The sequence below is a fragment of the Charadrius vociferus genome, unplaced genomic scaffold (genome assembly GCF_000708025.1).
Source record: "Charadrius vociferus isolate BGI_N301 unplaced genomic scaffold, ASM70802v2 scaffold300, whole genome shotgun sequence".
Lineage (NCBI taxonomy): Eukaryota > Metazoa > Chordata > Aves > Charadriiformes > Charadriidae > Charadrius > Charadrius vociferus.
In genome coordinates this window covers 420,718-438,769 of record NW_009646513.1, presented here as the reverse complement: position 1 = coordinate 438,769, position 18,052 = coordinate 420,718, and the positions used below count along the sequence as shown (strand labels likewise).

Sequence of the window (18,052 nt, the reverse complement as noted above, 5' to 3'; positions counted from 1 at the left end):
AGACACGCTCGACTAAGCGACGACCAGCAGTAGCGGCGGCGGCAGCACATGGCAGGAGTACGGCAGCATCCAGAGCCTCTGCGGCGCAGGGGGAGGGGAAGGGCAGGGGATCGTCCGAGCCCCCGCAGGCTCCGGGGGACCAAGACCGGGCACCTCGAAAGCCAGAGGACTCCTTCCCCCCTTTCTGTCGCCGCTCTTCTCCGCTGTGGACAGGGATGGACACCTGGCGTCAAGGGGAAGGCTGGCACGGCAGAGGTGAAAGATGTGGCCAGGCTGCGGGGAGGGGGCAGGAGGGCTGTGAGGGAGGTTGGAGGCCTTTTGGAGCCCCCCGAAGCTCTCAGGGGGGGTCGGAGAAATGGAGGACACTTGGCTTTACCTTGTGCAATTACCACACACTCGCTGCTTTCCAAGTCTGCATTCTTCCTCCTCTCTCTCCTGCTCCAGACTTTTCCTCAACCCCCAAAAAGGCTGGTAACACCAGAACTGGTCTCCAGTTCCAGTTACAATACATGCCCCAGCTCCCCTCCCTTAGCCAGGAAAACAAAACCCCAGCCCCTCTGGGGGCCTGAAGGAAGACTGTGCAAGGTTAACCCTGTCCTGCCTCCTCTCTTCCACAGTGGAAATCAACTCCTTGTGTGAAGGGATGGCTGGGGATGGTTTGGGGGAGACATCCACAAATTCACATGGACCATGAGTCAGAGACAGAATCAGTCCCAAGTTCCGTAGCCAGGACCTTTCGAATTTTCAGGAAACGTGGTTGTGACCTAAACTTGGTGCCTGAGACAATTTGTTCCTTGCCTTTTGCTCAACCACCCTCTCTGTCTTGCTTTCCTATCTGTTGCTCAGATGTAAGTTATCCTTCTAAGACGAAAAGGGAGAAATTTGCCCTGGTGAAAAAAAAAACTGTCTGAAATGTGTGGCTTTCCTCAGGGAACTCTTACTGTGGAGGCTGGCACGCTCTTTTCATATCCGCATTCAGGAGCTAAATAAAGACACACGTCCATGCTTGTCCCCAGTCTTTGTTCAACCCTAAACAGGAAGGGGAAATCAATATTTGTGAATCCACACCTTCATTTGGTGTTGGTGTGCAAGGTCCTGTAAAGCAGTATGTAGTTTGAAGGAACTGGATGGAAGTGCTGCAGCAAGTTTTCTTGGGGGAGGTGCTGGGTGTCTCTCCTTTCCCTAATCCACACACCCCCTGTGGCTCTTGTTTTGTGCTGTACTGGAGGAGGCGGGAGAGGCTGCTCTAAGGGAGGACATGGTGAGAATGATAATGAGCCTGCTCAGTCAGACTTGAATTTGAGATGATTGCAATGATGACATCAGGAGCACAAGGTATTTCCTTTGCAAGCAAACCACGATGCATTCTGAACAGGCTTCGGGATTCCTGTTGACGTTACTCCTGCAAACTGAATGGAAACAAAAGTGAGAGTACGCTTTGCTAATTGTGCTGTGCGATCACTTGAATCATGACTGGGTAATCTTTTCATTATCCTAATAACCAAAAAGGCTTCAAAGAAAGCTTCTGAACCCCCCAAAAGATCGCTTATCAAATATGTAAGAATAAAGAACTACTTATATATTTATACACACAAATATATCATCTATATATGCATGTATGTAACTTTTCCTCAACATTCAAAACAGTTTCCAGTTTACTGGCATCTTTCTTGTACATTACTGGGAAAAACTAACATATAGACATATATTACTCAATTGGGATTTGGAGCTCGGTCACCCTAAACCAAGCACTACTTTGTCTTTGTGCCATAACTATCAGCAGTTAACTGATGAGGTGGGTATTTTGCCACAGACATCTGTCCACTGAGAACTCACCTAAGATCACCACAAACAGGCTACTGAAAGGCCAATAGCATTAAATTCCTGCTAACGTATGCAGGAAGTCTATGGTCTAGAGGTGCAATCTTCAGGTAGTTCATGACCAGAAACAGATGCTGATTGTTTCTGTCTAAAGAAGAATTTTCACATGGCCATATGAATCCTTTATTATTAAACTGACCTTAGAAAGTCATCTCTTATTTGTTTGACTTACAGTAACACTAAGTAGATAATAATGACACAATACCATATTCCCATTTTTTGTATCCTCTTAATGTTCCCATATCACCAAAAAGTGTATGTAAGCTCTATATAAACATTTGCTCTAGCTATATGGTTTAAAAACCTTGTGGAAAATCAATTGTGATCTGTCAGGTACATAAATGCATGACATCATGTAATTGTTTTGCAATTTTTTACCATGTTATGATCATGGAAATCTTGCTCAATTATTTTGATGCCTCAGACCTGCAGTTTTATCTAGTGGGCCAATTTATTCCCAAAGTAACTCATTTGAAATCAATGGGGTTACTCCAGAGATGGATTTGGCACAATGAGCGCATCTTTCACTGACAGCACAGCTGTTGCATAGAAACGTAACTATTATCTTATGCAAATAAAAGGCCTTTCACCCCTCAGTGAGGTTGAATTCTCATGATAGGGAGAACTGGTGCCTTGAAGGTATGGTGTTTCAAGCTGTTACTCTGTCAACTTTTATAAGCTAAGCGGATTCAGTAATTTTTAATATTTAAATGAAAGACCACCAAGACAAAAAACTAAATACAGCATGATCTACTTTAGTACCTGCATAAGAATTTTCAGGACTCAAACAGTAGAGCTATTGGTAGTTTATCAAACTGCTCTGCCTTCTCATTTAGAGCTTATTGTTCAGACTTAATGCCCTCAGAGTTAGTATTGAGAATCAGCACCTTACAGGACTGGGCCTGTGACAGTCACAACACAACAGACAAGAGGCTTTCTATTACAAGCAATCTCACTGAAAGAAAAATAAAAAGTTAAGTGCCCTTTTACTGTTCATTAGTAATATGGCATGAGTGATTAAGGAGCTGCTCTGATGTAACTCAAAGCAAGCCATAGCAGAACAGATGAATAAATAGTTCTTATACCTACTTAAATCCAGTGAGCAGGAACTGAAAAATGCATCAGTAGTAGATAGAAATAATCTGTAACTTTTATGTTCCATTTCTTGGATGCACTGAAGAGATGAGATGGTTAGATGGAAGTCTATACAGTCTTTGTGGTGTCACTTTGCAATATGCTTATTTGTGTATATAACTATTCAGTTTATGCTTAAATATATGGTTGTTTGAAATCTGGTGTTTCTAATTGTGAAGATCATTCTTCATTCAATTTATTGCCATGGGACTGCTGTTATTTACAGTCAGACTAAGAAAGCCAGAGAATAACCCAAGCAAAGTGCATCCTGTTTATATGCTATTGACCCATCCCTCAGTAGTATGAATTTGGACAGGATCCAGTGCAGAATCCTTTCATAATTTCTTTATACTCTAGAAGTCTTCTGTCTAAAAGAACATTAAAAGACTTTTCTTTAGGATAACCTGAAGATCTTTCTTTTTCAGGTGGCTTTCAGAGGCTTTAGTGTAGTTACGAATCAAGAAGTTAACTAAGAATCAGGACCACTATGTACTGTGCAAGGAAAAACAACTTACTATTTTTATTGTCTTCTACTGCATGCAGTTTCTCAGCACTTTTAAAGTCATAGCATGCAGTGGTGCATCTTCATTCATTCAGGGATGAATCCACAGAACAGAAAATTTACTTATTGGCAGAAATGGTTTCAATGAAATCAGTGAGACTACCTGAGGCAACTATACCCCAGTAATAACCTTTGCCAGGATGGTATCTTCTGAGATCTGACCTGTTTGAATTACCATAGCCTGTCTGCAGGTTCCTTCGGCCAGTGACACTGAACAGAATACACTATGGATACTGCCTCTCATATCCTAACACATCATTCATATCCTCAGATCCACTTTAAGCATCCACACACTAAAGGTCAGAACATGAGAGGGGGTACCTGGTTCACGCTTTGTAACATCTTCTTCATCTTCAGTTCTTTTCTGGAAACCATTCATTAGCCAGACTCCAGATTTCAGACAACTGTTATGTCAATCCCTTTGTATGGCCAGCAAGGACTACAGTGGAGTAGTTACCTCACATTTTTATTCTATCTGAAAAGGTACAGTACATGCACATTATTACTGTAATAGTATAATGTAGCTTTTTTTTCCGTAAAAGATCTACCATGTAAGAAAGTATTAACTCAAGCTGCATAGTATTGAGTCTCTGAACCCACTTACATCTGTTTCACATTAGTTTAATTTGACTTCAGTACAATTACTCCTGAATCATAGTCATGGGAGAATTACAATCTGGCTCTCAGTTTTTCCATGATGTCCCTGAAGAATCCTCATAAGATCAAGGGCTGATATCTGACAAAAATAGCAAGCCTGATTAATAAAAACAAGCCACCAAATTCATTTTATAGCAGTACTATTCTTTTCTCTCACATCATTTTTTAAGATTTCTTACTAGATAGATACATTATGCTTCACCTTAGCAGGCTGATAACTTTCCTCGATATTAAACGGGAAATTTGGGGGATTAGCTTTCGGAGATACCTATGTTTCTTTGACATTCACACCACTAGCAGTTACGAAATGACGAGTACAGGCAGAAGTCAGCCCAGCCTGCTGACGGCCTTCAGCACCCTGGACAGTGACGAGCCGGCGGGCGCCCTTCCGCTCCTCGCCTGTCCGTTTCCCCACCGGTCCCGCTGGCACCGGGGGTCTGGGCCGAGTGTATGGGGGAAACGTGGGTATGAACCTCCCTGGTGCATGAGCTTCCTGGCCCCATGTGAGAGTCTGGCCTGCCAAGGCAATGCAGCCTCGATGCCGTGACAATGCAGACTTTGTAAAAGAACATAGCAGCAGGCACAGGGGAAGATACAGTAGCGCACAAAATATCCAGAGAGGGAAAATAAGGCGTAGCGGTTGAAGGGCAGTCAGTATCAGGAACATACTGACAGAAGTATGGGCAACCATGCTAGTGACGAGGCAAAAAGGGAACAGGAAAACCCCAAAGCCTGGGATACAAATGAAGGGCTGGAGAATAGATGGCCTTGACATGATAAGGATAAGGATAAGTGGGTGGGACACAGACTCTATAGCTTGAAGGCAGAACAAGGGGATAAATGAGTGGAAGTGCTTAATGCACTACAGAAATATATTAAATCACACCTGCACATATAGGAGTCATTCAAGGTATGGTATAAAATTCTACTGCTTGAGTAGATCGAGGAAAATAGAGCCAAATAACAAGGTTTTACATATATGCTCCTTGTTCTAATGATGTTTTTTTTAAGTGCCTCAATGTGTAAGAAATAGACTTGCAAAGCTTTGTACTTAGAACATGCAGGGATCTTGGGCAAGACTTTGGATTATTTTCTGTATTGCTTCATAGCCTGACTATTCCCTTCTTAATCTGCAGAACTAGTAGAACTAATTCAGCCACATGGAAGAATGCATATCCTGTACTGTGACCTTACTTCCCGGAGACATGACAGCAGCCTTATCAGCCAGCAGGGCAGGGTCAGGGGCCATACACACCAAAGATGTTAACGCTGCTCTCAGCAGCATTGTCTTACCACCCATTTTATGGAAAACTTTCATCATTTCTTAGAATCAAGTATGCCACTAACTGCAGCTGTTCCTTTCAGTGCTTTTTCAAGGCAGTATACTGTCTCAGCAGCCTATTAAATGCAGGGATTAATGCAGCTATAGAATAGTTAAAGTAGGGAGGAACAGTCTGCATAGACACCATTCACTGTTACCAGTCCTCCTATAGCTTTCAGTCGTGCCTATTTCTTTTCTGCCCTGAACAGCAAGGGAAGAAAGAAGCGTTTAAAGGGCTGACTACAACTCCTGCATTAATCATCATCACTTTTACAGTACTTAGAAGAGCTTTACTACTTTCTAAATTAAGTAACATATTTCTCACATGGCTCGTGTAGTAAGAAGCTATTCCCAAAATATGAAAGCAATGGTATTTAGTATGGAGCTGTGGAATAAGGAACAACATGAGGCTTCCTATTCAGTTTCACCCCCAGCATTCTCCCCCACCGTCCCTCAACTTTGTAGTCCAGGACACACATCTTTTCAGCCAGACAGATGCAGAACTTTTGCAACCAGTATTTTAGCCATTGTTTGAAAGGCTAACACTGAATTGCCTGGGTCTCTGTACCTGCACACCACTGGCACCCTCAGTTCTGGATGCCTCAGGGGAAAATAACTTTGAAATAGGATGATATTTCAAGGAAAATTAAATCAATAATTCATTATTCTGTTGCAGGATGAGTGGGGGCTATGTTCTGAGTGTAAATTAGAAAACATTAATATTAATTATAGGAACAGTGTGCCAGGCACTGTAACAACAATCAGGAAAGCAGCTCTTGACTGCATGTCTTAATATATTAGCAAGGAAAAAGCTATTCCTGCATTTCTGAAGATGCGTAACCTAACAGTAGGTGCATTGCAATTTGAGTTTCCACACAAATTGTACACACACACACATATATAGTCATGCATAAGAAACAGAAATACAAACCTGTGACTGGAATCTAGGGGAGATGGTAAAAAAGAAGGCAATTAAAAGACTAGATTCATACTAGTCTATAATATCACCTTCTACAACTACCCTGATGAACATATTCTCCATTTCATTAACTGTTTCATAGTATTTTGTGGGAGAAGATAGAGTGGAATTACAACAATTTAGATGTAACATGGCAAGAGACTGCAGTGTTATTCACACATGGCATACTCTCAGCAAAGTGAGAAGCTCACTGTGAATCAACCCATAGGCAGTGGCTTCTCACAGTTAGCAGATCCGCTACAGCCTACAGACCAACAGGTGACATGCATTTCATTCTGCCACCCATGAAAAGAAATGTGTCACCATATATAATTATAGTAACCCTCTGGATTATATGTAGTCTGGGAATATAAAGGCAACTAAGAGATTATGTGAGGTGGGAATTGTACTGAGATAATATATCTTTATGCTGAAGAATGGAAAACCCTGATGTACGTAAACTTCCTAAGCTAATGGTTGCAGAGCATTTATAAGCAGCCTCCTTTATCCATTTACATTTTGAATGCACACATTCTTTAAGCCTTTTATGGAGTAATTCAGGTAACCATCCTTACAGCTCTAAACCAGCTGCAGTTACTTCTGTATGTAATACATAGAAAAGGCTTGAGATCTTCTGTTTAAAAGGAACAATATAAACCACTATATATCTTTTACATCATTACATTGTATTTGTCTATAAAGATCCCATTTAGTAGTTCTAATCTGCTTCCTCACTATAGAAAATAGTATGATGCAGTTAATCTCTAGTTCCCAGTGACTTAACATGGTTCTTGAACAGTCAGAACAAAATTACTTGTACTACAACATGCATGTACAACTCCGATAAGTACTCTGGGTTTTTTTTCTTTTTTTCTTTTTTTTATTGTCACAAAGAAATAGTTTCACAAGGCTGTCTATTAAGGGAAAGACCTCCCTCTCATTTAGAACACTTCTTTGAAATATTAAAGAGTACTGGAGATTGGTTTACTATAGCAGCTGTCAACCAAAGATTTCAGATGTGACAAGTGATTTTCCATCCCCAGCTGAAGACACCTTGAAAAAAAGTTTTCAGACAGTGCTGAGTATTCATTCTAAAAAAAAGATGCCCCTTTAAATCATCTCCATTTGACCATTCAAGAACTCAGGGATCCAAAACAATTAGTCCTGATCCATAGTTAAAAATTACTATAGCACAGGTTCCCAAAGGTATTTAGGCAAGCAATTCTGATTGAGTTAATGGCAGTTAGGCACTGAACTATCTTGTGGAACCCATTTTAAGCACACACCACCCAATCCATCAGTACTGTAAACACGCTAATGGAATTAACGAAGAAAATAATTCAGCACAGAACTATGTTGGCAAGCATTTTGAGTAAAGCAAGGAGATGGACTGAATGAAGGCTGTCACCATCATAATTAGCTATCTGCACAGACAGCGATAAAAGTAGACTCCACAAGAGTTCAGAAAGAGTGCAAAAGTGTACATTTATGGTGCAAGTTTTCTGAATGTCAAGTTGGAACTCAGAGCAGCTACGGTTATAAAAATATTGACAGAAATTTGACTCTACTAGCATTAGATGTGGCTAAATATATAAACAGGTGTGGAAGTTTGCTATTACAGGTCCTTGCTAGATAGATCAATAACTTGCCTTTGCCAATGCCTGTACTTGATATTTCAAGGAGAAACATAATACAGCTAATTCTATTTTCTTTAGCATCTTCCAGCTGAGTATCTGAAAACACTCTACCAACAAAAGTGAATCACGGAAACCTTTTAGAATAAATATTATTATGGCCATTTACAGATGAGGTAATTGGTGTATAGAATGGTCTAGCATCTCATCTAATTTCATGAGAACCCTGAATACAGTGAAAAATGAAAGTGAGATTTTCCAAAGCCCAACCACTTAATCAGAAAAAAAAAGGTAATTTTACGATGTAAGAACCCAGACTGGTATACTGAAAAATATTGTTGTTAAAGAAATAGGATAAGAATCATGACATACACATATCTGTTACTATCATTTTGCTTGGTAAAAATATACCTCTTATTCCAGTAGTTTATTCTATACAAAATCTTTGCATAAACCCATCCTCCCTCTCCATTACCACAAACATCTATAAATTATACATGCTGGCTATTTGGTTTATAAATCAGCATTTCATATTACTTTCTGGCAATATAGCATCATCTTTTAATTATAATAAATATCTCATTATTGTAACAAACCAAAAAGAACAAATCACAAAGGCTTTATAATTTCTCATTTTGTGGAATCACAGAAATCTATACCTGTCAATTTATTCTTGTATGTCAACTTCCTCTTTCTCACTCCCGTAATTCTCTTTGTCTTTCTGATCTTCATTCTGCTGTCTTGAAAAGCAGTTGCGAAAACTGAATGAAACAAAAATATGTTCATTAAAGATTTATTTCAACTGTATTTAATTACAAAGGAAACTTTTTTTTGTGTTATTTTCCATGCTTTTCAACATTGCAACCCATTTTGTTTCTCTCATAACTGGGTGAAGACATATACTTAAGGCAAACTACAGAAAAGCTGGGATCCTATTGTTTCTTTATTTCCTGTAGGAAACTCACTGAAGCACTGAAATCAGTACTTGCTTAAGCTGTGACAACCTCTAAAACAAATTAGGTGATATCTGGCATTTGACTCTTCAACACGTTTTTTCTGCTTCAGAGGTGTGGCATCTTCATGGCAGATAGGACTTGGTTTGGTTCTGCTTTACTCTGATTTGGGATGGATATTTAAACAAGTGGGTTTTTTCCTTTTTTTATGCAACAAACACAAAATAACAAGTTTTGAGATAGAGTGAATAGGTATTTTGTGCATGAAAATTCTCTAAGATTCTGGCTGTTTGTCATTAAATTTTCCAAAATGAATAATATTTCAGTTTTGGCTTTAGCAATGGTGTCATTAAAACAAACATCTATTTTTGGTTTACTTTATCCTCTACCATGACATTCATTATTCATTAATCAGGGGTTAGTAATAAAAGGCAGTCAACTTCCTTTTGTTAGTTGTTTCTGATTCACACATAGTGGTAGGAGGAAATCCAGCTGTTGCAAACAGTGGATACACAACACTGACAGCCCATAGGATCTTTAGAGCTGGAGAGGCTGCCATGGGAACTGAAAAAAGTAAGCCAACACAGCTATACCTTTCATTATTTTGGAGAATCAAGTTTTCAGATCGGTAACGCTGCAGCAGCCACAACACAGCAAACATGAGCTAGTTACCAGTAACATAATCCTCAAAACCTACTGAGATCCAAAAGAAACAGCCGCTGAATTCTTCAGATGAAATGAAAATTATTGGTAGCCAAAAAAAAAAGGCAGCCTAGCTCTCTTTTCAGCAAATGAAATGACAATCATTTTTTCTTACACACAAAGCAAATGCAGCAGAATTGCCATGGCTGAACTACCCCCATCCGTACTTTGTAAATCAAAGATTTTTTGCTACTGTCTCGACTTCTACTAAAAGAACTAATTTTTCTTCAGCCATTTCCAAAGCAAAAAGGAAAACGTATCTCCATATCTGCAAATCTAAAGACAACGGTCTTACAGAGACCCTTGCATTCACCTCCATTTTGAGGTGAATCATGAGTGCTTTGTTTTATATGTGTCATCTTCCTTCTCAGACATTTTATCCCACCTAAAATATTGCTAATGTTGTTAAGGCCAAGAACAACTTTGAGCATTAAGATTTAATCAATCAAGTAACTTATGTCTTAAACTGCTATATCCTCAATCCCTAGACTTAGAGACACGATTAACAAACACCATTGAGAATCAAATTACTATACTTTCAGTGAATTGAATAGAAACTCCTTCTCTAAAACTTCTGCTGAGGTGGAAAGAACCTGCTAATATTTTCTAACTCATGGTATTAACATATAGTTTACTGGGTACTTACTGAAGAGTGTGTTGCCTTATGGTTGTGAGGTGTCTCAGCCCTTTACAGATGAAGATGAGCACACTGGTCCTTATCTATCAGACAGACCGAGCTTAGAAAATTTCACAACACAATGAAGTTTCTCCAGAAATGCTTCCATGGTTCTGAGAAATCTGAAAAAAGGAAAAGAGAATTGTATGGAGGAGAGGAACGTGACTAGCCATAACCAAGCTACCATGGGGATACCAAATAACTGGAAAACTGTGAATATAGTATCTGTAATCTAGAAAGGAGGAAAATGATCCAGCTAGTGACAGGCCTGCTAGTTTGATGTCAACACTCTTCAAGGATATATTTTAAAGAAAGCCGAAAACAAGGGCACGTGGAAGTAATTAGTGAATGCAATAAAACCTAATAGGTTTTATTAACCAAATAGAACCTGAGAGGTTCTTGAGATGCATTTAGCTAGAAGGGAGACAAAACAGTTTTTCTTGATAGGTAGATTACAAGGAATAGAGAGAGGTTACTGGTGATGATCCTGGAAGACGAATCTTGGAAGACTTGATATTTTCGCAGTACATTTTGTAAAATAGCTAATTGTGCATATTTCTAATGTATGGGATGTGGGAATGACAGAAGTTGGAAGGTATTGCCAATACTGAGAAAGAACAGACTATAATTTGGAAAGTACTTATTAATGCTGCAAATTTGTGTGGTACAGATTAGAACACAATTAGTATTAGTATTACCAAGTGGAAAGGAACACACTGGAGGACAAGCAATAATTGTTACTATGCACAGTAGATTATGACACAGGAGGAAAGTAACATGGGAATATTAACTGAACATAGGAAGTCTTGGAAAATAAAATTCATATGAGTCAGGTAAACGTTTCTAGCACAGATGTCATTAGAAGAGGTGAAGAAAAACATGAATTGGGGGAATGGGAATCCTAACTTCTGGAAAGTGAATAGAAGAGCATGAGACTAACACTGGTACAATATTAACTGAGTATACACTGATCATTAATTTAGAGGTTTCTAGTCATTTAAGGAACTGAATTTTTGAGCAAATTTTTAAAGACGGCTGCAAGAACAAAAGCATACAACTTTTAAGGCTCTGCCTTTCAGGGAGTTGTAGAGACTCATAAGGTCTCCCCTCAGCCTGCTTTTCTCCAGGCTAAACAATCCCATTTCCCTCGGCTGCTCCTCATAAGACTTGTGCTCCAGACCCCTCATCTGCTTTGTTGCCCTTCTCTGGATACACTCCAGAACCTCAATGTCTTTCTGGTGGTGAGGGGCCCAAAACTGAATACAGTTATTCGAGGTGCGGCCTCACCAGTGCCGAGTACAGGGGGACAATCGCTACCCTATTCCCGCTGGCCACACTATTCCTGATACAGCCAGGGTGCTATTGGCCTCCTCTGCCACCTGGGCACACTGCTGGCTCATATTCAGCTGGCTGTCAACCAACACCCCCAGGTCCTTTTCCACTGGGCAGCTTTCCAGCCACTCTTCCCCAAGCCTGTAGCATTGCACGGGGGTTGTTGTGACCCAAGTGCAGGACCCAGCACTTGGCCTTGTTGAGTCTTATACCATTGGCCTTGGCCCATTGATCCAGCCTGTCCAGATTCCTCTGTAGGGCCCTCCTACCCTGAAGCAGATCAGCACTCCCACCCAACTTGGTGTTGTCTGATGATGTTGCCTGTCATTAAAGAAACCATTATACCACAAAAGTCTTCTCCCTATCCTAGTCCTTTTTTCCTTTGTTTCTACATTCTGTATCTGATTTGCTTACTCAGAGTAAACTGAACCCCTTATAGTCTTGTGTGGAATTGCTATACTTCATTACACTATCCTCTTAACAACCACAGATATTCATGTTTCATATTAAAAATCACTGGCCCTACTGGCTTCTGTGACATTAGATTAGGGATAAATATTATTCTATGTTTAGGTCTCATCCATATGATGTAATCTGCAGTTTTGTTATTTTTTATTCAAAGCATAGATGTCATTTCGGTTTTTATTGATGATAAGCACAACGCAAAGACTCATCCCAAAAATGCAGACAATTGCATTATCTCTAAGTGTCTACAATTTTACTACCAACTATGAATCACATTAAGGTAATTTAGACTGCAGCCTACTCAGGCACCTGAATTGGTGTACGCAAGGTCACACAAGTCACTGACAAAGCTATAAACAGACCTTGAGCATCCTGACTCTCGGGCCTATGAAACATCCATTAAACTGAAGTCCCTTTCTGTTCTGATGCATGTAATGTGTTATGGCAAGAAAAAAAAAAAAGGGTTTGTACCAAATTTTAAAACAGTAAAATTCAGGTTCTGTGTAAATTTGAACATGGATATTCCTGAAGTCTTACGATGTCAGTATCAACATACAAATTTAGTAAGCAGTAGATGTTTTCTGTGGAATATAACTTTTAGCTGAAGGGAAGTCCTAGACCATGTAACAGAAAGTACTTATGGTAATTCTTCCTGAGATTTTTTTTTACTATTAATTATTCCACAGAAAAATTTGTCTTAGAGGATTTCATTGCAACAGTTAAACTTCACACCCTCCATTTTGATTCCTGTCATTGTCTTGCCCATTGCTTTCTTTCACACATAGTTACTAGTGGTCAACATGACCAAAATTGCTATTACTTATGAAACAGAGCATGCAAGAGATTTTCTCAGTCTGTTTCCTTCATCTTCCAGCATGCATAAACACAGAGGCAATGTCATTACAGTACCTTCTAAAACAAAAATAAAACCCCCAAACTCTTATAGTTGGGAATTTCAGCCTGTTTCTACTAAAACTGTATTTCACGTTCACTCAGATACTAAAAATGTATAAAAGTGGAAAATCAGAATATATCTGTATTGTCTTTTGTAGGCAATTCTAAAGCTGCCCTCAAGAATTTCTCCTCTTAACTTTGGCAAAGCTGAAGGAATGCTCTTCAGCACATAGGATCACATTTGTTCAAGCATTTGCATGGTTTAATACACTGCTAGGCAAGCATGAGCATGCTGCAGTAGCTGTGTAGAAGGTGGATGGGCTGCACAAAATGCCACACTGACATTCTTCTGTGTGCCTGCCACAAGCTGGGTAGATGTAGACGATCCATCTCAGACTAAGCAGGAATAGCTTCGCTGGATTTAATGGAGTTAAATCATTTATATACGACTAATCTGAGTTCTAATTTTGTGATGTTGATTGAAATATTAAAAATGTTTTTATCGTGTTTCTTATTAATTATTATGAGCTAGCATTTCCATGTGGCACAACAGAATCATAGAATCAGTTAGGTTGGAAAAGACCTTTAAGATCATCAAGGCCAACCGTTAACCTAGCATTGCAAGCCCACCACTAGACCATGTCCCTCAGCACCACGTCTACCCATCTTTTAAATACCTCCAGGGATGTTGATTCAACCACCGCCCTGGGCAGCCTGTTCCAATGCTTGACAACACTTTCAGTGAAGAAACTTCTCCTAATATCCAATCTAAACCTCCCCTGGCGTAACCTGAGATCATTTCCTCTGGTCCGATCACTTGGTACGACGGAAAAGAGACCGACCCCCACCTCACTACAACCTCCTTTCAGGTAGTTGTAGAGAGCAGTAAGGTCTCCCCTCAGCCTCTTTTTCTCCAGGCTAAACAACCCCAATTACCTCAGCCGCTCCTCGTAAGACTTGTGCTCTAGACCCTTCACCAGCTTTGTTAATAAAGCATTTCTTATGGTCTAGACAACTGAGTTATGACATTTACATAGCTTTTTCCCTTTAAAATTCCAATTACTCCATTAGTTACTGCAGTCTTCATTCTTTAATACCTAATAGTTCAAGTAAAGTCACGAGAAAAGAACAGCCCTCAGCAGTCAGCCCTAATAAAGGACAATTTTTCACATACAAGCCTCTGGTCTGTGAACTTTCATGGGAACATCAGATAAACAGAAAATGACACAGTGTAAGAACAAATATAAGCAGATCTTGAGTCACCTCAGCTACTAGGTTTTGCATTACAGCTGTGAATAACATCTTATACAATTTATAGAGGTTTCTTCCTTGCCACATTTAAAAATACTCTTGTATCATGGGGATAGATGCATTATAAGACTGTCTAGATCTGAAGAGAAACAATAGTTGTACAGAGTGTGTCTGCACAGCAGCTTCCTGAAGGGGTTTCGGTAGTAGTTACTCATACTGCAGGGAAGACTTCTTCTTCTAAGCTGATAAATAATATGGCAGTTTAACACTGTGCTCATAGAAACCTTTTGTCATAATATATTCCTATAGTTCCCCTCATCTTCCTTATCACATTTCCTTTTACTTTAAGTTAGCTCCATTACTGCATTCTAAATTACATGGTATTAAAGCCTGCAGTTTTTAAGACATGGACCATCTCCTCTGAATTGTTTTTGCATCATCTTTCCCACCGGAGCCCTAACTTTACAAAAACCTCTGACTACGACTGCCATGCAGACAATAACAAAACAACTAAATGTGGTTCCATGAAGAAGGGGAAAGAGTCTTCAGCCTTGCCAGAACACATAACTTTCTATCATCTAGAAAGCTGCAAAGATATTTCAAGACTGTACATGATTTTAAATAACTCAAAGAACCATTATGACCAAAGAACATGCAACAAACACAAGGCAGAAAAAAACCTATGATTCCTCCTGGAAAAGTATGCTTAAAAAAAAAACCTATTTCAGTAGTTATTAAGTCTTTTCTTTTTTCCCCTCACGCCAGCTGCATGAGAGCTACTCCAATTGTTCGACAGGAGAACATCCTAAGTAGGTAGGAAAAAAACCTGCACAGACAGCCTGTTTAAATGCATTTAGAAAGCGCTCCTGCCTCTGATCTTTCAGTGAAACGTTTTTCATTCCAGATAGTTGTAGAGGAATGAATTGCAAGGTTAATGGTCTCAATATGCTGGCTGGGGATTGCTGCAAGCCAGCGGAAGCCTGGTCCAAGCGGCAGTGAGGGGCTTGGAATGCTGACATCCAGAGCCACGGGTGGGTGACAAACCCGCACTGAGAAAGGGCACTGATGCTAAATAAAAACTCAAATAAACCCAGGAGATTTATTTACATCATAAAGTACACAGTGTAATGAATTCAGGGCTTTTCTAGAATACTCTGTGAATAGGGTGTGCAGATATGGTTGTTGGGATGTTTCCTGCCTGCATACGTAGGCTTACTTTGATAGACAGCTGTAAGGAAAAGCAAGCATGAAAGAAAATAAATGGCTTGAAATAAGCAAAGACTCTCCAAAAAACTGCAGATCTGAATTTTCCAGTGTACATACGTACTACTTTTACAAGAAAGCCAAATCCCACAAATGCAGAGTTCTGACACTATGAACAAACCTCTGTCCTAAGCGAGCAGGTAACTGCTTGATGTCCTGCCAGTCTTTTTCAGAGGAAATTCATCCTGTCTCTGGGGTAAGTGTGCAACAGAAAGTAGGTATCATATGAGGCGTTTACTTTTTTTGAAATCTTTTTCTCTAATGACTTTGTTTCTTCCACAAAAATAAACACTACGCTGGTCTTAAAAATGCTATTTTCTTGATGAATACTATTAACTGTACATTTCCACAGAAGTTAGGTGTCTACATTGGAGGATACATAGGCCAGAGGTAGAAGACAAGACAGCAATAGTTCTGTAGGTCTGTGTCAGGGCAGGGACAGACGCCCATTTACACTTGCAACTGTGACTCTCATAATATATTCCTGGTGCATTTTAAAACCATGTTCCGTTGTAATGCATTCCAAGGAAAAGGGGAAAATGCCCTAATGAAAAAGACAGACAACAGCATTCAGTGCTGTGTCTCCTCTTCTCAAATTGAGAAAGGACAAGTTTTACAGGTTTTGTCATGTTATTGCTTCTTTGACAATGGTAGACTATCTGCAGCGATCTTTGTTATTTATTTCTATACTTGTTTGGATGGATCAAAGTCCAAGACTAATTCAATTTCTTTTAAGGCTTATTTTTATTTAGTACATGTTACAGTACTTACTGTGTTAGTGCATTGCTATACATCTGGGTTACTTTTTAAATTAACTTAAAATATATATACTCTCACAGACCAAAGGAAGCCAAAGGCCAAAGAACCATACGTCAGACCAATTATAAATACATAAAGCTTTGGTATGTGTTGCCATTGGAGGTCAAAAATTTCAGAGCCAGGACATCTCTAGAATGCTGTGGCTGCTGATTGAGAGGAAACTAGTGGAAATCACTACATTCCCTCAGCGTTGCCTAGAAACCAGGGGAATAGTTGTGGTATGTTTCTAAAAATGCTCACTTACATTTGGGTGTTTTAATTATCTACATGATAGAAAAAAGTATAGGAACAATAGGGAGGAGAGTATGATAAATCCATCATTTGGGTTGGACAGAACAGCCTACTTGCTGCATGTTGGGTACCGCACACTGAGAATTTGGGAACCTGAAATGCAGAATTCAGACAACGAAACAAAAAAATTATTTTAAAAGTATAAAAATATTACTATGAGCAGGTCATTTAAACAAAATTATAAAAAAAAAGAGAGAGAATTGTTTTCTGTAGCATGATCTCTGCAGCCAATAGAGAGTATTACAGCTAACGGTTATGATACCACGTAGAAATGGTAATGTCATGCACTTATAGTCTCTCTAGTATCTTCAGGTACCTGCAATGGAAACTGTTTTAAGACAGTCGCTACCTCTACAATCTACAGATTTAACTATTTGGATTATATCAAAGAAGTCTAAACCAGAGACCCTGAAACACAAGAACTATGGGAACTAATTTCCTGAACACCTTTCCCCAAATCTCTAATTTCACATGCAATCAAATACGCGCTTTAGGAAAAAAAAAACAAAAACAAAACCAAAACCAACCAAACAAAAAAAACCCTGTTGGATTTGGGGCTTTCTAGGTTTGTAGGTTCTGCGTAGAGGAGTCAGGAGAACAGATACTCTCCATGACATTGCCCTCACATACAAGAGACATAAGAGAAAATAACAAAATGCTATCAAATTACTTTGTTTTGACAAAAAGGTAAGGTACTTGTGGCATCATGGTTGATGGTAGTTTAAATGCCATGGGAAAAGACGCTTTATAAAAATAGCAGTCAGAAAGAGAACCACCAGAGGACTGAGGACTGACAGGTTTCCAAGGCATATATTCCCTCTCCTGACCTTGCCCAGACAAATTTAACATCAACTATATTTATAGATGATTTTACAGAAAATGGAATTAGACCACCAAAATGATCACTACAATGTGGAGCACAAGAACTAATGTTCAAAATGTACTTCATATAGCTAACGGGAATATCTAAAATCGTAAGAGGAGTCACAGGCTGACCACCAAGAGCTGAGGGCTAGTAAGACATTTCAGTTAACGTTCAATAGTTGACTACCAAAAAGTTTTCGGAAGTATTTGGTAGAGTCTACACAATGTACTGGGGTTTCACCCCAAAAACTACGGGTTTCACCCATCGTGAATGTTTGTGTGACTTACTGGGAGCTTTGAATGAGGCTGAAATAGGGAAGAAAAATTGTTTTAAAATACCATCCCCTTGATTTTGCTATGAATTTGAACTACGTGCAACCTATTTTCCCTAGCAT

The 18,052-nt window shown here is 39.4% G+C and overlaps 1 protein-coding gene across 1 annotated transcript in view; it reads left to right on the top strand.

Annotated features, from left to right (window-relative positions):
- Positions 1-4,541: 4,541 nt before the first annotated feature.
- The window catches only part of SPATA7 (spermatogenesis associated 7), a 56,013-nt gene continuing 42,502 nt past the window's right edge, over positions 4,542-18,052 (top strand). The window contains exon 1 of the mRNA XM_009884608.1: positions 4,542-4,737. Within this exon, the coding sequence (XP_009882910.1) occupies positions 4,542-4,737 (196 nt within the window). The remainder of the gene's footprint in view (positions 4,738-18,052) is intronic.